General features: G+C 51.3%; 1 protein-coding gene across 28 annotated transcripts in view; it reads right to left on the bottom strand.

The window, feature by feature from the left end:
* Positions 1 to 3,817: 3,817 nt before the first annotated feature.
* The window catches only part of TBL1X (transducin beta like 1 X-linked), a 252,978-nt gene continuing 233,934 nt past the window's right edge, over positions 3,818 to 22,861 (bottom strand). For 25 of the 28 annotated variants that reach the window (XM_086387904.1, XM_086387916.1, XM_086387907.1 and 22 more), the window contains 7 exons: positions 21,958 to 22,018; positions 16,286 to 16,407; positions 13,564 to 13,638; positions 12,926 to 13,053; positions 9,989 to 10,154; positions 8,258 to 8,359; positions 3,818 to 7,305 (listed from right to left, as the gene is read on the bottom strand). In XM_086387904.1, coding sequence (XP_086244030.1) covers positions 7,279 to 7,305; positions 8,258 to 8,359; positions 9,989 to 10,154; positions 12,926 to 13,053; positions 13,564 to 13,638; positions 16,286 to 16,407; positions 21,958 to 22,018 — 681 coding nt within the window. In that variant the 3' untranslated portion in view covers positions 3,818 to 7,278. The remainder of the gene's footprint in view (positions 7,306 to 8,257; positions 8,360 to 9,988; positions 10,155 to 12,925; positions 13,054 to 13,563; positions 13,639 to 16,285; positions 16,408 to 21,957; positions 22,019 to 22,861) is intronic. The other 3 variants (XM_086387922.1, XM_086387919.1, XM_086387920.1) reach the window with 1 other exon arrangement.

The following is a 22,861-nucleotide window of genomic DNA, read 5'->3' as shown; positions in this document are numbered from 1 at the left end:
CAGGCTTGGACCACCAGGTTAGCCTTCGCTCTGTCCTCAGCTGTGTTGAGCGGTAGCGATTCAGTCTACGGGAAGCTTCCATTCAGTTCCGTTCAGTGGCTCAGCCAGGTCAGATTCTTTGCAACCCCATGGACTGCAGCACGCCAGGCCTCCCTGTCCATCACCAGCTCCTGGAGCTTGCTCAAAGGCATGTCCATCCAGCCGGTGATGCCATCCAACCATCTCATCCTCTCGTCCCCTTCTCCACCTGCCCTCAATCTTTGCCAGCATCAGCGTCTTTTCCAAGGAGTCAGTTCTTCGCATCCCGTGGCCAAAGTATTGGAGCTTTAGTATCAGTCCTTCCAATGCACACCCAGGACTGATCTGCTTTATGATGGACTGGTTGGATCTTCTTGCAGTCCAGGGGACTCTCAAGAGTCTTCTCCAACACCACAGTTCAAAAGCATCAATTCTTCAGCACTCAGCCTTCTGTATGATCCAACTCTCACATCCACGCATGACTATGGGAAAAACCATAGCTTTGATTATACGGGCTTAGGACCTGACTCTGCTTAGATTATTGCCTATATTTCCCTCTTTCCATAATTTTACATATATAATAATATAAAGCTGTCCTTTGGTGCCCATGAGAGGTTTGTTCTGGGACCCCCACAGATACCAAAATCCACGGACGCCCTCCACATCTGCATGGATGACTGTTTACAGACTTTATGTATTATAAACATATATGTGTATATACATATTTGGAGACAAAAATATTGTACACACTACACACAGGAGACACAAGCCACCTAGGTAAGTCTATGGCACAAGCACACAACGTTTCCTCAATTCTGCTGTGTGATGCTCATTCACATCAAGATTAGGACTCTTGTCTCACTCTGGAAAAGCTGTCCAAGCTGCTTCTGGATTTGTGCTTTTGGAGTCCTAGGGCCACAGACAGGATTCAGGGCATCCCACAACCGTGGCCGTGGTACCCCAGGGCCGCACGCTCCTAAAGCTGCACTTATTACCTCACAGCCACCTTGACCCAAAGTGTCCAACAGCAGTAAAAAGGACTTTTGAGCCTTTCTGGGTTCTTAACCTCTGTATCGATATCCTGTCTGCCCCAGTCATCAGAGAAGCCCCGAGACCTCTCCTCTGAGGGCTCCCCCTGCCGAGCAAGACACAGCTCCAACCCCATTCTAGAGCAAAGATGCTAGCCGCTGGCTTCCCCAGGCTCCCTTGCAGCTAGAGTGTGTCTGGCGTGGCGGATGAGACTTGTGCCCCAAGTCAACGTTGGAAGCTGATGCGCAAGGAAATAGGCTGTGCAGAAGCAATTCTGGGGAGGGGTTGGCAGCTGCATGTCTGCTTTGGAAGGCAGCCTGGGTGAGCCCTGAGGGGTCAGCCCAGTGTCTGGCATCGAGCTGTGGGCAGCACCCCAGTGCTGTGTTACCTGCATGGGCCTGATTCTGGGCCTGGCTCTAGCCAGTTCTATTTGCACTGTCCCCCACACCTGGGATACCCCAGAGCTGCTCAATATACTCCTCAGCCATTCTTTCTGGCTTACGTTAGCCAGAGTCCAGTGGCTCAGCTGGTAAAGAATCTGCCTGCAATGCAGAAGACCTGGGTTCGATCCCTGGGTTGGGAAGATCCTCTGGAGAAGGAAATGGCAACCCACTCCAGTATTCTTGCCTGGAGAACTCCAGGGACAGAGGAGCCTGGCGGGCTACACACAGTCCACGGGGTAGCAGAGTCAGACACGACTTAAGCAACTAAGTTTCACTTTCAGTTCAGTTCAGTTGCTCAGTCATGTCTCTTTGCAACCCTGTGGACTGCAGCACACCAGGCCTCCCTGTCCATCACCAACTCCCAGGGTCCACCCAAACCCATGTACATGAGTCGGTGATGCCATCCAACCATCTCTTCCTCTGTCATCCCCTTCTCCTCCTGCCCTCAATCTTTCCCATCACCAGGGTCTTTTCCAATGAGTCAGCTCTTTGCATGAGGTGGCCAAAGTATTGGAGTTTCAGCTTCAACATCAGTCCTTTCAATGAATACCCAAGACTGATCTCCTTCAGGATGGACTGGTTGGATCTCCTTGCAGTCCAAGGGACTCTCAAGAGTCTTCTCCAACACCACAGTTCAAAAGCATCAATTCTTCGGTGCTCAGCTTTCTTTATAGTCCAACTCTCACATCCATACATGACCACTGGAAAAGCCTTGGAAATATATAGCCTTGCAAAGTGTTTAAATGAGCCTACTCATTGCCTTATTGGAAAGATTCCCCACCTCCTCATTCACAATCATGGTTTTGGTGGAGTTTCTCTCAGCAACTCGGCTCAAGCATAAATGTTTCCCTTTATAGGAGCTCCCATGCTCCAGAGTATTATTAACTTCAAGGCTCAGGGGAAGGTAACACTTTTAACAGTTCCTGCCTGCCCCCACCCCTGTGGAGTGTCCCTCCCCTCAACTTCCCATGCCGCTCTGCGGGTGGACCTGTATGTTAACTTTGCTTACCTTGCACATGGATGAAGACACTTTGCAGAAACAGGGAGCCAGGCTGGGGAAAACACAACAAAAATTCCACCCAATTCTGAGTCTTTCGTAAAGGTCTGTATCTGCTGCCCACGCCTTCCCATGCGTGTGAACTAGTGATTTGCAGGCTCCCAACACTGACAGTGACCAACACCAGCGCCCACAGGTGCACAGAACCCTCGCCGTGAGTATGAACACCTCAAAGACCTTTTAGGAACATCACCCAGATGTGGGCTCCTAAAAAAAGAAACCAAACAAGTTCTCTGCTCCGTGAGTGGAAACTCAGATTCCCAAATCAAACTGGGGAAGGGGGAGGGGGTTCTCAATGGACAAATATTTTTAGAATCACTGCAGCAGAAGGTTCCATAGAGATGAAAGTTAGGTAAAAGCTCAGGCAATCTGGTCTCAACCCAGTTTCCGTCACAGCACAGAGACCTCCTTGGAGCTGTGCCTGAGCTACCAGCGTGTTGCTTCAGCTACGGAAGCCCGAGTTCCAACACACTCGTTTAACAGTGGTTAAGTCCCGCCATGCGACGTGCACCCCGGTGGGTTCGGGACATGGCTCATCCCAGACCCTTCAGCAGCAGGGCTCGGGAGTGCTCAGAGATTCACCCCAGATCCGCTGCGTGAAAGCACCCTCAGTCAGCTAGGCAAGGCTTACAAAAAAAAAAAAAAAAGAAACAAAACCAGGCAGGTCTGCACCCCGGGCAACACTGGGGCAGAAGCAACAGCCCAGGTCTGGCGTGATTCCCATGCAGGGTCAGCTTGTGGCCGGAGGACATGGGGCTCTTTGGGGTGACTCGCATGGCCAAATGCAGCTCGTCTGGCCACCTCTGTGTCAGCTCCACACTGCCTATCACCCGGGGGACATCGCTTCAAAGGGAACCGGTCACCGTCTGCATGTGTCTGCCTGAACCGTGTGCTGCGCCCGGTCACCAGCATCCCTACAACTTCAGGTTCTTCTCTTATTATTCATCCTGCACCTCAAAACTGCCAGCGACCCAAGCCTGCCTGCAGGAGAACATCCATCTGCTTTTTGACTTTTCTAAAACTGCCAGCCTGAAACAAAGTAATGAGAATGAAACTAGTTACACACACAAAAAAAGCACACTCGCCTTTCACATCATAACGCATCTGCAACCTCTGGTCTCTTCATCTGGTTTACAACGAACTGGTTGTAAAAGCAGCCCCGGCCCCCGCCCATTTCTCCCAGAGGAAAAAAACAAACAAGAGCTTGGGGACTTGAGGCAGCGGAGTTAGCGTGGGCCCCCCAGACGAACAAGAAAGTACACACAGAAAGTTCTCTATCAAAATAGAGCAATTTATTTAAGATAACCTAATATGGTCTGTTGATTCTCTCTTGGAACAAATGAGCCATCTCTCTCACACACACACATGGTGATTCTCACACACACTCTCACACACACACACACACACACACACACACACACACACACACACGGTGATTCTCTTTCCGGGAGCGTGTGAGGGTGGGGGTTGCAGTGGGGCATTGGTGGAGAGAACGGAACGGGGTGAGGGGTGCCGTGTGGATGGAACAGAAGCTGGAAGATGCGGACAGGACATCTGGCTGTACGTCTGACACAGACAATAAAAACCGCAGAAGCCAGACATTCACAAACCTCAGGGAGCGGCGGGAGGAAAACACTCTGCATTGGATGGGAAACACGATCAGAAAAAAAAAAAAAAAAAAAAAGGCTGAAAGGTTAAAACAAAACAAAACAAAAAGTAGACCCTTACTCCCGACAAAGTGCACTTCACTAGGCTCCGAGATCTCTCTTCAGAAAGACAAAGTGAACATTGCGGTTCTGTAGCCGTGGAGTGGGCTCGGACGCGCTTCCCCGGGCGTGCGTGTGTGTGTGTGCGTGCGTGCGCGCACGCAAGCGAGCAGAACGAGCTCCCCGGCAAGGTGGACGATTCCAGGGATGGATCTGTGCGTTACTCTCTGCTTTCAGCACCAAGGTCCCATCTGCACACTGAGGACTACGAAGCGCTCTACACGAAGTCTAGAAGCCGCTCGCACTAACGAAGCGATGCGCCCACTGAGCGCTGGCAGAGGGTGCAGCGGGTGTGACTCAGGGCAGGCATGATTTCAGAGGCGCCGGCTGCCTCCTCCTCGTGGTCCCCATCCCGGGGCCTCTTCCTGATGGTTCATGGGCAGTTCTGCCTTCCTCAGCAGCTTCAGTTCATCACCACGCCCGGTATCCAGTCCGTGTCCTTGGCTTTACAGCCCCTGGCTCCAACCCGGCAACTTCCAGCCTGGTACAGGTTTACCAGGAGGCCCCCGTCAACACTTGGGAGACCCTGTGTACCAACCTCCCCGTGACGATCCTCTCATGAGCCTTTTATATCGAATCCCACCTTCACCACCCTCCAGCAGCATTTGGCTCATCAAACGCAAACCTTGTCTGGACCCCGGGCAGCTGATGCTGTGTGGACAGTGACACGTTTTCACTCGGGGAGGGGTCCAGATGGTGTTCAACTAGACCTCTGCAAACTGCATCTCAAAGTTAATCATTTTGGGGGGGGGTGAGGGGGGTCAGTGATTATCCGTGGACGCCTGAGGGCGTCTGCTATCTTCAAAGGTGGGAGTGGAGACGCCAATCAAACACTGACCTTCTGAAAGTTTGAGTGTTTAGATACAGCAGAGCCTGAGAACACGCCTGACCTGTGAAGAGTGCCTGTTGGTCTTCTGCTGTCAAGGGGGTTTGAAAAACTCTCAGATCCATGGAGATAGATAGTGAGCTGAGAGAGAGGAATGCACTCTGGCTTTGGGGCTGCTCCCAGGACAATCCAACTTCTGCACAAAGGCCTAGCCATGCCTTACTGTTGGCTTTTGGGTCCATGGACAGATACCACCACCCTCCAAAACCATCCAGGCTGGTTGCTGGAACACACAAGGGCTGCCAACCTACCCACCGCCAGCCCCATCCCCAGGGGAAGACGGATAAGCCCAGAGGCCCTGCTGCTAATTTACAAGCTGGGTCAGCATGGGGTCAGGACAGCAGTAAAAGTACAAAGGTTACCTGATCCAAGGGAAAGGAAAACTCCCCTAGGGACACACAAAGCCATGTTTTAATTTTTTTTTTTTTTTTTTAAAAACAGTAAAAAGATTCATTGTTTAAAAAAAAAGGGCAATTTCTCCTGACCTGCTGCCAGAGGAAGCAAACTGTGAAGATGGCCTGTGAACTGAGACACCCTACCTCTGTTAATTCACCCTCAGGACTGCAAACCTCTCTCCAATCACTTCTGTCGCTGTGAGACCCAGTGAGGTCCCGGAGGCCCCTCCAGTCGGTCAGCCCTGGAGGGACTCGGCTGAGCTGCTCCTGGTTTGGAGGGGGTCCCCCCGCCCACGCCCACGAGTCTCAAACAAGGCGGCATTGGTGTCGTCGAGCGGGATGGTTCCGACGGCCCCCCTTCAGCGATGCTGGATCTGGGAACGCTTCTTGGGTTCGAGGGCACCCCCTTGTCCGCTGTTCTGGTCCAATGCACTGGGAAGAAAGAAACGTCCAGGTCTTCTTGGAGCAGAAAAGGGGCTGGGGTCTTCCTCTCCAGCCGCACAGACCAGCCCCAAAGCCGACCCCAGAGCTGCCCACCCGGAGTCCCCTCACTGCTTTCCACCAAGTTCAAAGTGAAGGGACCCCTCTACCTGTCTCTTCCTAAAGGCTTCTTTTTTTGTTGTTAAATAGGAATCACACAAAGCTCTCGTGTCTGAATGGCCATTTTACGATTTTAAAATTGTTTTAACATAAAAAATATCTTTTTTCTCTTCTCCAAAAATACTCCGGGCTCTTTCTCTTATAAGTCATTTTTTTTTTTCTTCTTCCCCCTCCTTGTAAAAAGTCCCCCTTGCCCTGCCTTCTTACATAAAGCACTTATTATGCGCCGAAAGTGCCCTTGAGACTGGAAGATGGGAGGCAACTATGAGGGAGGGGGAGGGGGATGGGGGAGGGGGGAGGGGAAGATGCAGGCCAGAAAGCACCGCATCTGAGAGGGGCTGTGTCTCTGGTGGGTGAAACAACAGCAAAGAAGCAAGACACCCAGTAACAGTCTCCACCTTGGACCCAAGGCCCGCCGGCCTCCACCACCCTTCCACCCCAACCAAGACGACAGGATTCCAGCCCATAGAAAAACCACGGGGACAAAGGTTCTAGAAAATAGAAACTGTTGGGATTACAAAGGTACCCATTTCATCCATACAAACTGGTCTTTCGAACATCCTTGTGAGAGTTTAACTGTAGTGTCCAAATGTTTAGGGGGAAAAAAAAAAAAAAACAACCCATTGACGGGAGGAGTTTTTCCTCCCCTTTTGGTTTATCACAGCATTTTTTTTTCTCTTTTCATTTTGGCACAGCCTTTCCTGTTTTTTCGTTCCTCTCAACCATTGGAGCCTGTTCTGGGTGGCAATTGATCCATGCACTGAGTCAAGCTGGTGGCTTCTCGCTCCCCTGGGGCTGGACGTTTCAGGTGGAAACCATTCCTTTTCCCCGCCTTTGACAGCACTTGCGTGTGTGTTTTCTGTTTTAAACTTCTCGGTGGAGGTTATGAAAAAAAAGAAAAAAAGAAAAAATAGAAACTCCAGTGGCCAGGGATGACTTGGTCTCAAAGGACACTCCCTAAGGTCAGGTTGGCGCTGTTTCGGAGCTGACGGAATTGTGTCTGAATAGTGCTACAACCCCACACATCCACTGCTGGTCCGTCGGAATTCTCTTCTCGTGTCTGTAATATTTTTTCTGTGTGTGTTTACTTTCGCAGATCTAACACGCACACCTGGAAGGAGAGAGAAAAGCGCCTGTTATCTTGAGAGGCAACATAAGATGCCCTTAAGAGCACAGGATGGCACATGGCCTGTGGACCAAATCCGGCCCGCCGTCCACTTGTTTATAAATAAAGTTTTATTCACACAGTCCAGAGGGTTCAATCAGACCAGCTCTAGCGGACAAGTGAGTGTCTAAACATCATTAGCACCCAAGCCTAGGCCACAGCCGTCAGTGGGTGTCACAGACCAGACCCCTACATGGTGGAGCAGATGGCAACTGAAGCCTGAGCACACAGCTCGCGTAAGGGTCGGGGGGCAGGCTGACAGCCAGCCAGCCAACGCCCTGTCCTACATCTCAGGGCAATTCCAAGTGCAGAAAGCTAGACACCTCAGGGGACCAGCAGAGGGTTACTGGGACCCAGGAGACCTGTTGAATGGAAGGTTGGGCCTTCATCACCAGAGGGTCTGGGTGGGGGCGCAAAGGTTGAAGCCAAGGGTGGACCAAGTTAACTGCTCAGCCTCATCACCTGTCATGTGGTGGTCACTTCTCTGCTGTTGGGGGGAGGTCCTGAGCACCCTAAGACTTCCAGCAGCAGCCCCGGTTTCCACACCAGGTGCCAGCAACCCCCCACCCACCCCCCCAAAAGCACTAACAACCCAAATGCCTCCAGACACCTCCAATGTCTCCAAGGGTGCAACCGATGCAGCTGAGAACCACCAATTCCGCCAGGAAAAAAAACACACATCATTCAGGAAGCAAGAAGAGACATTCGCTCCCAGAGCACTGCCCAGCCCAGATGCTTCCTTCACCAACACACGTCTCCAAGGCCTGTCACGGCCCTGGGAGTACTCCTACGTGGGTCTCAGGGGTCTGGACCGTTGTTGACCCCACCCTCCCCGAACCCTCCCTGCTCCCCGCACCGCCCCCTCTCCTGCCTGGGGAAGCCCCAGGGTGCTGCTTACGGAGCCGTCTGACGCACTGGCGCCCACTTTGTCGCCCCGGGCATTCCAGCACACCTCGAAGATGCCCCCGGTGCCTCGGTAGCTGTGCACGAGACTTCCGCTCTGCAAAGCAAGGGCGCAGTCACTCGAGAGGCGGAACGCTGGCGAGGCCACCTGCCCACCGACCCCACCTGGGGATGTCAGCCCAGAAGCTTGCAAAGCCACAGAAGCTAATAGAACTTTCAGTTAAAGGAGCTCTGGCCTCGCGGGAACATGTGACTCAGATCTGTAGCTGCAGTGTGGGGGGCCTGCCTAAATGACCCTTGGCTGCCCACCAAGAGAGACAGCCTCTATGGTTTCCGCCAGGCTCACGCCTCCCGAGGGAAGGAGAAAGTCAGCAAGATTGGATACGTGCTTATATTTCAACCAGGCTTCCGTCTCACTGAGTGTTCAAGGGAGCCTCAGAATAACTCAAAGAGTTTTATGGTTTAGTGGGGGAGAAAAAGGATGCAAAATGTGGGAAGCTGCTGTATATATACAGCACAGGGACCTCAGCTCGGTGCTCTGCCATTACCTGGAGGCTTGAAGATGGGTGGGGAGAGGGAGATTCAAGAGGGAGGGGACATATGTATACATATGGCTGATTGCCTTGCTGCATAGCAGAAATCAGCTGTAAAAAAAAGCAATTATCCTCCGATTTAAAAACAAACAAAAAAAAGGGTGGGTAAAATGATTTGCTGAGCTGCTGATGGCAGGCAGAACCCAGCTATTGATGGCAATTTTTTTGAAAGTCAAGCATCCTCCTGTGATGTGAGTTCGATCCCTGGGTCAGGAAGATGCCCCTGGAGAAGGGAATGGCTACCCTAACTCCACCATTCTTGCCTGGAGAATCCCGTGCACAGAGGAGCCTGGTGGGCTACATAATATAAGTCCATGAGGTTGCAAGAGTCGGACAGGCCTGAGCGACCGAGCACACACATGGGCGGCTGTCAGCCTGGCTCCACATTAGGGCCACTGTCGTGTCTCATTTGCCAAGAAGGCACGATTGCATGAGGCGGCCGCAGAGGAGGAGCCCGAGGTCTCAGTGGACCACCCTCGGCCCCAGGCTGGCTAACGTGGCATCCGTTACTACCTCCCTTGAGAAAGCATGTTCATCAGTGTCTGCCAGGCCTCAGGGCACACCAAGGGGGTGCCCGCTTCATCCATCCTGGGACCACACGCAATGCCTGCTGCTGTCAATGGAAGGCAGTGGGTGCAAGGTTTCCTGCCAAGGGCTCGGAAAAAAAATAACCCGAGTCCCTGGCAGGGGCGACCCAGCATCCACAAAGAGCCTGGGGCAGATGGTGCTGGGTGGGCTTCTGACCCTCCGGGGAACTGGGGATGTGTCTATGTCTGTGTCCGAGGCAAGGCATTCCTGAGTGCAAACTCAGGTTCTGGGGTCACCAAGAAAGTGAAATCAAACTGTCAGTCGCCCAGTTGTATCCGACTCTCGGCGACCCCACGGACTGTAGCCCGCCAGGCTCCTCTGTCCCTGGGATTCTCCAGGCTAGAACACTGGAGTGGGCTGCCATTCCCTTCTCCAGGAGAATCTTCCCAACCCAGGGATCAAACCCGGGTCTCCCACAATGCAGGTGGATTCTTTACCATCTGAGCCATCAGGGAAGCCCATGGGTCAGTGAGAACTTGACTGTATTGGGTGTGGGGCTGGGGGGGTTGGTGGGGACCCGGGCGGTGGGCATGCAGGGAGTTTACCTGAGTGTTCCAGATGTGCACACACTTGTCGAAGGAGCCGCTGGCCAGGTACTTCCCGTCGGGGCTGAAGGCCACGCTGTACACGGGTTCCTGGTGCTTGGTCAGTGTGTGGAGGCACACGCCCCGCTCCACGTCCCAGAGGCGGACGGTAGAATCGAACGAGGCACTGGAAAGACAAAGATGGTCACCGCGGACGCCTGTGGGTTCAAAAAAGGCCACCACAGCTGTCGGCAGGTTCCCGCCGGTCTCCCGAGGACGTGACTCTCACAGTGGGAGTGACTTTCCTTACATCTCAAAGACCGTAAGTGGGTATTTCTTCCTCTTCTAGAATGTGACTCAACACACACTGAACACAAAGCCACGGTCCAGGGAGGGGACATGTATGCCTGTGGCCGATTCATACTCAGGTACGCCAAAAGCCATCACAACATCATAAAGTTTTTCTCTTCCAATTAAGATAAATAAATTTTTTTAAAAGTCATGCAATAAATCTCTTTCTCTTTTTGGGTGCCATTATCAAGGGAACAAATTGACAGCCACACTCATTTATTTCTGCATTTCTGTGAGACACAAATGCTACGTATTTGCTAAATTTTCTAAAACGGTCCCACCACTGACAACACATGTATCGCTGCCAAGTGAAAAACAAAGCCAAAAATAAAAAGCCGAGAGCCGTATTCGGGGAAATGGTTAAGTGAGCGAACACAAATTTTAATCTCACAGGAATTAAAATATAATCACATCCAAATATACAATCACACTCCCAGGAGCTGCAAATTTTAGTTCCGTCTAAATCTGAAAGAAGAGCGTGAGTGCATGCGTGCCAAGCTGTCCCATTCATGCCTGCCTCTTTGTGACCCCATGGACTGCATCCCCGCCAGGCTCCTCTGTCCATGGGATTCTCCAGGCAAGAATACTGCAGTGGGTTGCCGTGCTCTCCTCCAGGGAATCTTCCTGACCCAGGGATCAAACCCACGTCTCTTACATCTTCAGCATTGGCAGGCGGCTTCTTTACCACTAGGGCCACCTGGGAAGCCCACCCACCACAGAGCTGTTTCACCAGGCATTTCTTTCCTCTTCTGGGACTTACATCCATCCCTTTATGCTTGGCGCCTAGAAGGGTCACTTACGGCCGTCATGGGTACCATGTGATTCAAAAGCACCTCACAAGTCATCAAACAAAACAAAACAAAAAAGATAACGTTCTGTTCCTAGACCTTTAAGTGCATTTCAGGCCAGTGGCTTGCAATAGGAGCATAACAGCTCTCATGTTTTTCTGGATCAGCTTTTAGCTGATGCAGGAATTCCTTTCTGTGTTTTCTGAGAGATGGCCTTGGGTCAGGCACTTTCAGTAACAGATTCTTCATCCCACTGCTATGTGACAAAGACAAGGGGAGGGGGTCTCCCCCTCATTTACTGCAGGGCTGGGCCACCAGCCATTCTCCCCACTAACCCATTCTCTCCAATTCTGCAGGAAAAAACCCACAGCCGCTTCCTCCCAAGTCCTGTCTTTCCCAGGCCAGACCACACAACCATGCTTTGTGGGATCATGGTCTCCAGAACCCTCGGTGTGTCCCATGTTCACTCCTGGAATCTCTTTAGCTTGTGTGCCTCAAGGTTCTTATTAAAATATCCTACTGGGAGTGCAACACTGTATCCCGAGTGAGGTCTGCCCAGGACTGGGAACAGAAGTCTGCAGAACGCCGCCTCCGTGAGGAGCTTTTGTGGGCTTCTAGCCGCTCTGCTCCCTTCTGCGTGTCACTGACTGACTAGTCCTCTGCATCCGATGCTGGTGTCTTAGGGGGTTTACTGCACACACCAGGGGTCCCCATCCTCCGGGACCTGATGCCTGATGATCCGAGGTGAAGCAGACACGATCATAACAGAAATAAACGGCACAATAAATGTAGTGCACTCGAATCATCCTGTAAACCTTGGAAAGTGATTTTCCATAAAACTGGTCCCTGGTGCCAAAAAAGCTGGGGACAGCCAGGACGAAAGGTTAGGCTGGATCTGGTATTGGCCGGGGAACCTTCATCACCATCAACACTCTCACCACCTGCAGCTCCGAGCTGGGCCAAGTAAACCAAGCCCGAAGCGAAGTGAAATGAACTGAAAGTCACTCAGTCGTGTCCAAGTCTTTGCGACCCCTTGGACTATACAGTCCATGGAATTCCCCAGGCCAGAATACTGGAGTGGGTAGCCTTTCCCTTTTCCAGGGGATCTTCCCAACCCAGGGGTCGAAACCAGGTCTCCCACATTGCAGGCGGATTCTTTACCACCTGAGCCACCAGGAAAGCCCAAGAATCCTGGAGTGGATAGCCTCTCCCTTCTCCAGAGGATCTTCCTGACCCAGGGATCGAACCAGGTGTCCTGCATTGCAGGTACATTCTTTACCAACTGAGCTTCTAGGGAAGCCCAACCAAGCCTGGGGTTCAAGCTAAACTGCTTCCTTTCTTCAGTTGTAGTAAAAACCTTCACCAAAGCAAAGTGCTGGGAGAGTGGATGTAAGCAATTCCTCCCTCCAGCCTCAAGGTTAAAAGCATCCTTATCTCAACTTAGCTATCATGTGATAACCTCTATCTCCTGGCCCTTTCACTTTGAGTTAAGTTTCTAAGTAACTCTGAATGTGAGTCACTCACTCGTGTCCAACTCTTTGCGACCCCACAGACTGTAGCCCGCCAGGCTTATCTGTCCATGGGATTCTCCAGGTAGCTTTGTCCCATCTCCAGGGGAACTTCCCAACCTGTGTCTCCTGCATTACAGGCAGACTCTTTAGCATCTGAGGGCATGAACACGTTTGCAAGACACACTGACAGCATCTCCTGGTCTCTTGGGGACACGAATGACTTTTACTGGGCGCATGGCTGGCGCAGCCTCAGCCACCAAGGCTGCTTTCGGGAACCGAGACTGGGGTGCGGGCTGTCTGTCCTTTACCTCGCCAGCATGATGCTGGAGTTGGGGTTGCTGGTGGCCGGCCCGGTGGGACTCCACTTGATGGTGTATATCTCTTTGCTGTGCGCCTGAAGGTCGTGGACACACGTGTCCTGCTTCATACTCCAGATCTACAGGACGCAACGGGAACACGGTGAGCAAAGGCAGATTCTTCCACTGCGGGGAGCTTCGGCACCGTTCCTGCCTGGAGCACTGCAGAGGTTTCTCTGTCCCTGGGAAGCTGACGTCCAGCGGGGTGGGCGGCTGAGAAAGGGCAGGCGCTTCACAGGCAGAGGCGTCCGCTGACCACCAGGGGGCGCCCGTGAGAAAGGCCAGAGAGTTCCATAGCACCCTGGTCTGATCTCGGAAGCTAGGCAGGATCGGGTCGGGTCAGGTCTAGTTAGTAATTGGCTGGGAGAAAGGCCTTGGGAACGGAAGGAGGCTCCACGGGACCTCGACTGATAAACAGGGCTTCACTGCCGGGGCAAGCGCCACGTCGTTTGCAAAGAGAAAAAAACGACAGAGGCAGCAAGAGTGCTCACAGCACAACGGCCAGCTGCAGGAGGAGCGCTGGGACCGAAGACACAGCACGAGGCCCCGGGGGTCACCAAGGGTCACACGGCCCAGCCTTGCAGCCTTACCTTCAATGTCATGTCATCAGAGCAGGAGGCTAGCAACATGCCAGATGGATCCCATTTGATAGCGTTGACCTCATTCTGCAAGAGAGCAAAAGGTTTTTTAAAAAAAAAGAAATGAAGGCCTGGGTGTAGTAAACACAAGAGTCCAGCAGAGGGCAGGAGCGCTCTGTCTTCTCTGCAAAAAGCCTGGGAGTAGTAAACACAAGCGTCCAGCAGGGGGCAGGAGCGCTCTGTCCTCGCTGAAAAAAGCCTGGGAGTAGTAAGCACAAGCTTCCAGCAGGGGGCAGGAGCGCTCTATCCTCACTGCAAAAAGCCAGGAACCTGTAAAACAAGTTGAACGCAGAATTCCAAAGAATAGCAAGGAGAGAGAAGAAAACCTTCCTCAGCAATCAGTGCAAAGAAATAGAGGAAAACAATAGAAAGGGAAAGACTAGAGATCTCTTCAAGAAAATTAGAGATACCAAGGGAACATTTCATGCAAAGATGGGTATGATAAAGGACAGAAATGGTATGGTCCTAACAGAAGCAGAAGATATTAAGAAGAGGCAGTAAGAATACACAGAAGAACTATATAAGAAAGATCTTCATCACCCAGATAATCATGGTGGTGTGATCACCAACCTAGAGCCAGACATTCTGGAATGCTTTAGGAAGCATCACTATGAACAAAGCTAGTGGAGATGATGGAATTCCAGTTGAGCTATTTCAGAATCTAAAAGATGATGCTGTGAAAGTGCTGCACTCAATATGCCAGCAAATCTGGAAATCTCAGCAGTGGCCACACGACTGGAAAAGGTCAGTTTTCATTCCAATCCTAAAGAAAGGTAGTGCCAAAGAATGCTCAAACTACTGCACATCTGCACTCATCTCACACGCTAATAAAGTAATGCTCAAAACTCTCCAAGCCAGGCTTCAACAGTACATGAACCGTGAACTTCCAGATGTTTAAGCTGGATTTAGAAAAGGCAGAGGAACCAGAGATCAAATGGCCAACATCTGTTGGATCATCAAAAAATCAAGAGAGTTCCAGAAAAATATCTACTTCTTACTTTATTGACTATGCCAAAGCCTTTGACTGTGTGGACCACAACAAACTCTGGAAAATTCTTAGAGATGGGAATACCAGACCACCTGACCTACCTCTGGAGAAATCTGTATGCAGGTCAGGAAGCAACAGTTAGAACTGGACATGGAATAACAGATTTGTAATAAACAGGGAAAGAGTACGTCAAGGCTGATATTGTCACCCTGCTTATTTAACTTATATGCAGAGTACATCATGAGGAACTCCGGGCTGGAAGAAGCACAAGCTGGAATCAAGATGGCCAGGAGAAATATCAGTAACCTCAGATATGCAGATGACACCATCCTTATGGCAGAAAGCGAAGAAGAACTAAAGAGCCTTTTGATGAAAGTGAAAGTGGAGAGTGAAAAAGTTGGCTTCAACATTCAGAAAACTAAGATCATGGCATTCGGTCCCATCACTTCATGGCAAATAGATGGGGAGGGAAACAGTGGCAGACTCTATTTTTTGGGGCTCCAAAATCACTGCAGATGGTGACTGCAGCCATGAAATTAAAAGACGCTTACTCCTTGGAAGGAAAGTTATGACCAACCTAGACAGCATATTGAAAAGTGCAGACGTTACTTTGCCAACAAAGGTCCGTCTAGTCAAAGCTATGGTTTTTCCTGTGGTCATGTATGGATGTGAGAGTTGGACTATAAAGAAAGCTGAGCACCAAAGAACTGATGCTTTTGAACTGTGGTGTTGGAGAAGACTCTTGAGAGTTCCTTGGACTGCAAGAAGATCCAACCAGTACACCCTAAGGGAGATCAGTCCTCAATATTCATTGGAACGACTGATGCTGAAGCTGAAACTCCAAAACTTTGGCCACCTGATGCAAAGAACTGACTCACTGGAGAAGACCCTGATGCTGCGAAAGATTGAAGGCGGGAGAAGGGGACGACAGAGGATGAGATGGTTAGATGGCATCACTGGGTCAATGGACATGAGTTTGAGCAGCTCCAGGAGTTGGTGATGGGCAGGGAGGCCTGGCGTGCTGCAGTCCATGGGGTTGCAAAGAGTTGGACACAACTGACCAACTGAACTGAACTGAAATGAACTAACAGAAGCTTCCAGCAGGGGGAAGGAGCCCTCTGTCGTCTCTGCAAGAAGCCTGCTTGCATTCACCCTGGATAACCAAGCAGCACCCCAGGTTTCAGGCATGTTTCTCTTTCTCCTTCCTCCTTGATCCAAAGTGCACAGTCATACGCCCTACAAAGCCAGCCACCCTCAGCTATATTTCTCCAAGGGGGGGAAAAAAATCACATCTAAGAAGGAAGCCAAATGAATTTATCTGGAAACCAATGTAAAACCAGTTTGTTATTTCAAAGCTGACTTTAAAAAAGTAATTTTCGTACTTTTTTTTCCCCTTTATGTCTTCAGACATTTTTATAATACCTACTTTAGTGTCTTTCCTGCAAAATCCAACACCTGGCTCATGCCAGATAATTAAAAAAGAAAAACAAAACAAAACCACCATTGCCAACCCAGGTGGATGACTGACCACCGGAGGCAGCTTCAATAGTCCCAAGGAGGCTGGAGGAGAATGAGTTGGCAGTCACAGTAAGTAGGCTTTTAATCCTAGGCAGAGACCAGCTGGTTTCCCAGCTCCCCACACACCTTTCGTGAACCCGAGGCCCCACACTCAGGACTCACACTCACCGTGTGTCCCTGGAATGTTTTGACGGGGCGGTCACAGCCGAGTCTGCAGACGTGAATACACATGTCTGTGCTGCAGGAGGCGAAGGTAGTGTTGTTCTGCCAGTCCACGTCGAGAGCAGGGGCTGCGGAGAAGCAAAGGGCGGAGGGGTGGGGGAGAGGGGACAACACGGGCATTGAGCAGGTGTGCACAGAGCTCAGCTGACTCAGAGGTGGCAGCAGCAGAGTTGAGAAACCTGACAATGTGATTAAAGCAAGACTCGCAGTGCCCACACAGCCTCGGTGCATAACGGACCCTGAGGTCTGCGGTTTACATTTGCAAGGATGACCAGACGGCTCCAGAAAGAGAGCCGACCCCCACCAAAGCGTCACCCAAAGTGATGCTTTCGGTGCCCTGAGCACACAGCAACTCGCTCCCCTGGTGCAGGTGAGATGGTAGGGGAGAAGCACCTTGCTGCCCCGAGGAACGTCACCGGGCTGGGTGATGGATTTTCTTTCGGTGGGGAAGGGAGAGAGCGGAGGAAAAAGACTTCACAGCCTATGTTCAACGTGTGTGTGTGTCTCTCGCTCAGTTATACCTGACTCTTTGCGACCCCGTGGACCACAGCCTGCCAGGCTTCTCTGTCCATGGGATTCTCCAGGCACAAATCCTGGAGTGGGTTGCTATTCCCTTCTCCAGGGAATCTTCCCTAATCCAGGGATGGAACCCAGGTCTTCCGCACTGCAGGCAGATTCTTTACCATCTGAGTCACCAGCGAAGCCCCATGTTCAAGGTATCAGGGTTGAAAGAAATGCCCCATGACCCGTTACTGCATTCTACAACTTGAAGATGCTGAGTTGACGAGAACATCTGAGGGGAGACATGTGGCCTTAGGATGGACACCGTGTCTACGTCCTGGGCCTTTCTCAGAGGCCGCTGGTTTGAAGACCTCCGTGAGGGTTTGGGGGACATGACGGCTTGCTTCCCTTCTGCCATCGTCCCCAGGAGACGACTCAGCACCCTCATTCTCTCCGGACACGTCCCTGTTTCTACAGAAAAGGAGGGTTAAGTCCTGCAAGCCTCCGCACAGAACTTTGCCAACTGATCAATACCTAACCTTGTCTCACGTGTTTCTTACACTAAGTCAGCCCTGAAGTGGGACAAGAATCCAGCTCACCCAGGACATGATAAATCCGACAACCCCCTTCTAACCTTAGCTTCAACATATATTTATTAATTTTTTAACATGTATATTTTGGCCAGCTGATGCAAAGAGCCGACTCATTGGAAAAGACCCTGATGTTGGGAAAGATTGAAGGCAGGAGGAGAAGGGGACGACAGAGGATGACATGGCTGGATGGCATCACCGACTCAATGCACGTGAGTTTGAGCAAACTGTGGGAGTCGGTGATGGACAGGGAGGCCTGGCGCGCTGCAGTCCATGGGGTCACAAAGAGTCAGACACGACTGAGCCACTGAGCAATTTCTGGCTGTGCTGAGTCTTGGCTGCTATGCGGGTGACTGTCTAGCTGAGGTGTGCGGGCTTGTCACTGAGCCAGCTTCTCTTATCGGGGAGCACAAAGTCAGGAGTCGTAGGGCATGTGTTTACTTGCTCCGCGGCACACGCTATCTTCCTGGGTCGGGGATCGAACCTGAGTCCCCTGCCTTGCAAAGGTAGAGTGTTAACCACTGGACCACCAGGGAAGCCCCTGTTCTTAACCTTCAAACCAGAGGTGCACCCCGTCCACCCTCCTGCCTTCCAGAACTGCAGGACAGATCCCATCAGCTTCTAAATCTCAGCACCACCCCTCACAGAGCCTGCAGGGGGAGGGTTTCACGGAGAGGCAACACTGGCTTTCTCAAGAACCCAAAAAGGGGGTTCAGCACACGTCCACGGCTCCTGCTGAATTTGCCACAGGCGCCCAGTGGAATGAAGGAGCCGGATCCACTTGGTCAGCAGGACGATCCTGGGAGTGTGGAAGCAGAGCCCGCAGCTGCTCTTGTTTATAACACTGCATGCATGAGCCAAGTCACAGATTTCCCGGGCCGGCCTCTGCCTTCAGGCAAGCAATTCATACGCCTGGAAGGGTGACAGTCTGGCACGCGGTTCCGGGGATGGTTAGCGGCACCTGGCCTTAAAAGCGAATATGTGCTGAGCCCCGGCCATCTGAACAGAGGACGCTGTGTACTCAGCTGACTGGGGTCGTCGGTCTGTGTGCACTGTGTGGCTGGGACCCCGCCCTCCCCCGACCAGTCACGAGGGCTCAGCGGTTCTAGGGGGTCTGCGTGACCTGCTCACACTTGGCCAATGACGTTTGAGCATCAGCACTGCGCTAGGCACAGTCATGCTTCACGTTGCTTTTTTCCTTTTAACTTTTACTTGAGAAAAGGTTATAGAATTGATGCTTTGGAACTGTGGTGCTGGAGGACTCTTGAGAGTCCTCTGGACAGCCAGGAGATCCAACCAGTCCATCCTAAAGGAGATCAACCCGGAATATTTACTGGAAGGACTGATGCTGAAGCTGCAATATTTCTGGTCACCTGGTGGGAAGGACTGACTCATTGGAAAAGACTCTGATGCTGGGAAAGATTGAAGGCAGGGGGAGAAGGGGATGACAGATGGTTGGATGGCATCACCGACTCGATGGACATGGGTTTGAGCAAACTCCAGGAGATGGTGAAGGACAGGGAAGCCTGGTGTCCTGCAGTCCATGAGGCGGCAAAGAGTTGAACACAAGTAAGCAACTGAACAGTAACGACAAACAGAATCCCGGGAAGGTGCAGAGATGTTACAGGAAGGCTCTACCCTGAATCCGTCACCCACTGGTTGCACGTCGCGGCCCTGCAGCACTGGCTGGACTTGGAAGGTGAGTGGGTGCAGACCCAGCTGTGTATGCAGTGTCATAGGCTTTGATCTCAAGGGCTGATCCATGTAACCAGCATGGTGGTCAAGAGCCGCAAGCGTGTTCCACATCACCAGGATCTCCCTTGGGCCATGTTAGTTGGCCCACCATCCTCTCCCTGGACTGAGATATAAATGCTATCTCACCCAGGATGTGATCCTTGGAGTCTGACTTTATTTTTTTTTCAAACTGCAGAAGCCCTTTGAGATCTATGCAAGCCTTTGGGTATTACCCACCTCATGAGTCACTCAGTTGTATCTGACTCTTTGTGACCCCATGGACTGTAATAGCCCGCCAGGATCCCCGTCCATGGGATTCTCCAGGCAGAACACTGGAGTGGGTTGCCATTTCCTTCTCCAGGGGAATCTTCCCGACCCAGAGATCAAACCTGGGTCTCTTAAATTGCGCGCAGATTCTTTACCATCTGAGCCACTAGTTAGGTCCTGTCTGAGCCACGATTTGACCCTCATGGCTTGGGCAGTATTATCAACAGTCTATCAGTGAAAATGAGTGGGTTGCCACGCCCTCCTCCAGGGGATCTTCCCGACCCAGGGATCGAACCTGGGTCTCCTGTATCAGAAACGGATTATTTACTGTCTGAGCCACGAGGGAAGGTCCTGTACTTGTTTTTAAACTGTTCTTTCTCAGTGCTGAGCGGTGGAACACTGTTAAGCTCTGAGGCCTAAGGTTTCTTGCTGACCGAGGGCACCCCCACCAAGCCTTCATGGGGAACACCTCTGGAGAGGCAACGCAACTGCTGATTATCAACGCATCACACACTGAGGGATGGTTGTCCCTACAGCTTAAAGAAAAGCACGCTCCCTTGTCTTCCATCTTGGACAGTGTCTACCATACCACTTCACGGTATAGAGAAAGAGCAAATAGCACCCAGAGCCAACCCAGCAATGGGATATGGGGCGACCCGTGGGCAGCAACACCCCAGGTGAGAAGCTCCCTGACGGCAGAAGAGACACGTGGTCCGTGGGATAGAAAGCCTGGGACCTTGGGAATGCTCTGGGGAAAATTTACATCCTGCTGAAAGACTCAATACAAGAGTCCTCAGGATGAAAACTGGTACAGGAAACTTATGGGCATATTCCCCTCTGAAAAAATCAGAAGCCAGAGCTGTCTGTGTTACAGACATGCCCCCATCACATGAGCACACTGGTGCTCAGCACGAAGAATCAGAACTCTGGCAGGGTTCTGCCCCATCGCTGAGTCCCTTCCCTACAACAGAGCTCGAGATGCTCTTATCCTCTGTAATGAGGCTGCGATCCCCGAAGGGGGCTCACGCCAAACCCGACAGAAATCCAGCAGGCTCACCTGCCACGGTCTGCTCTGTCCATGGCACAGACGGCCGGCTCAGAGGAGGTGACGCGCATGGATCAAATCATGGAGACCGGGTTGTCAGGGGCTGGGAGAGGGGCACTAGAGAGCACGTTCTTAACGAGTAAGGGGTATCCTTCTGGAGTGACAGGAATGTTCTGGAGCTAGACAGCGGTGAATGCTCTGCACATTCTGCCCAATGGAAACACACACATGGACACAGACACGCAGACCTACACACAGAGGCACGCACAGAGACACACGGACCACCCCCCCACAAGAGACACAGACCCACAAACAGAGACACACACCTACAAACACACACGCACCCACACAGACATGCCCCTTCAGAGAGACACCCACACCCACAGACCCCCCAAAGATACATCCCTTCCCACACACAGAAACACATCCACACACAAACCCCTTCCACAAAGAGAGACACACACCCACACCCACACACACACACACAGATCCCTTCCACAGAGAAAGACACACCCACACACAGACACACACCCACACACAGACCACTTCCACAAAGAGACACACACTCAAACACAGACACACACCCACACACAGACCCCTTCCACAAAGAGACACACACCCACACAGAGACGCCTCCTTCACACATAAAGACTCCCCTACAGAGAGACACATACACAGACCCCGCCCCCCCGCAACACATACACATCGCCACACAGAGAGACATACACAGAAACACACAAACAGACCCACATACACACGCTCACAGGTTGGGCGCCCAAGCTCCCTGCTCTTGGAGCCCTGCCCACTTCCTGGTGGGGAAACACAATTCTACAAAAGGCTCAGCGAGAACACAATTCTACAAAAGGCTCAGCGACTCCCACCTTCATCACTGCTGTTAAGAGTAAAACAGTACGAAACACCCCCAGCCCAGCACCCCCAGAGACGTGTGCAGCATGGAGTCCCCGAGCAGAGCCACGGAAGACATGGGCTGCCTGCCTCTCCAGCAGGGCGAGGTATGCACGGGGACCCTCCCGGGGCCTGCTGGCCGTACCAGGAGGGAACGAAGGACTGCGTGCCTTTGTCACAGTCATGTTGAGGGCCCTTCGGGGAACCTCTCCTCCCAGGCTGCTTCTGCAGGACCACACCCCTCACCTCCTGCTTGGAGCCCTTCCCAGGCAGCGAGGTGGGTCACGCTAGCTTGGGGAGTCCTGGGGGCCAGCCCTGTGGTTCTGAGCATCACCAGGAACCTGGATCTGCCCAGCAGGAGAGACCCTCGGATGGCGACCAACACATCACCTCAGGGCCAGCCACTCAATGCATCACCCAACGTCCACCTTGCATGCTCAGCACTGCTCATGAGGCATGCCTTCTTCCGAGCATTCACCGTTACTTTAAGAGACCGTTCTCAGGACTCCGAATTCTTATTTTTGAATTAAAAACAAGAAAAGTTAAAAAAAAAAAAGTATTAAAAAAGTACTCACCGGAATGAAATGGAAACTGTTGTTTGGCTTCTCCTGTGTGAGCATCCCAGATTATTGTTGTCTGTGCTCCGCAAAAAAAAAAAAAAAAAAGAAAAAAATTTAGTTACTGGTTCCTCCCGCAAAGGTATCTCCAGAAAAATTTGTCACACATGAGAACACAGCGAGCCCTTCTTTTTTTTCTAAACTAGCACTGCTCAACTTAAAATTTTCTAGTAAGCACACTAAAACATTAAAAAAAAAAAAAAACCAAAACAGTAAAACTTATTTTCACAATATACAGTTTATTTCACTCCAGTACAGTGAAAATGTCACTTCAACATGAATCAATATATTCGCATCATGTGGCCTGTGTCTTTTTCGCCCACTCTTTGGAATCCAGGGTGTGTCTTACACACTTAAATCACCCAGACATCACACTTATGAACTCAGCCACGCCTGTCTGGTTATTATACTCCTCCGGATGACAGCAGCCGTAACTGATATGCAGGAAGCTACCAATTTTGGTGGGAGTCCCATCTTTATCCTCAAACTTGAATATCTATCATTAAAAAAAAAACTTTTCTTTTTAAATGAAGAGATTTTTGGTTGCACAAGACGTGAGATCCCAGCCATGCATCGAACATGTGTCCCTCTGCACTAGAAAGTGTAGAGTCTTAACCACTGGACCCAGCAGGGAAGTCCCAAACTTGAAAAATTATTAAAAAACAAACAAACAAACAAAGCATATCTAAAACTCCGTTTTGGACCAATTTTCCAACTGAAACGCTGCAGAAATGGTTATTTCTTGAAAATCCCCCTGACCGTCACTCTGTGAAGTGGGGACACTACACAGGCTAGAGAAACTGGGTTCCACTGGGGTCTGGCCCTAATGTATTGCTGTACATATTAAGAAGAAGAAAAAAAA

This window comes from Bos grunniens, chromosome X (genome assembly GCF_055505025.1).
Source record: "Bos grunniens cultivar Pamir isolate PY7600 chromosome X, Bosgru_T2T1.0, whole genome shotgun sequence".
NCBI classification, from domain to species: Eukaryota; Metazoa; Chordata; class Mammalia; order Artiodactyla; family Bovidae; genus Bos; species Bos grunniens.
The sequence above is the reverse complement of the archived record's forward strand: the minus strand, read 5'-3'. Positions and strand labels throughout refer to the sequence as shown.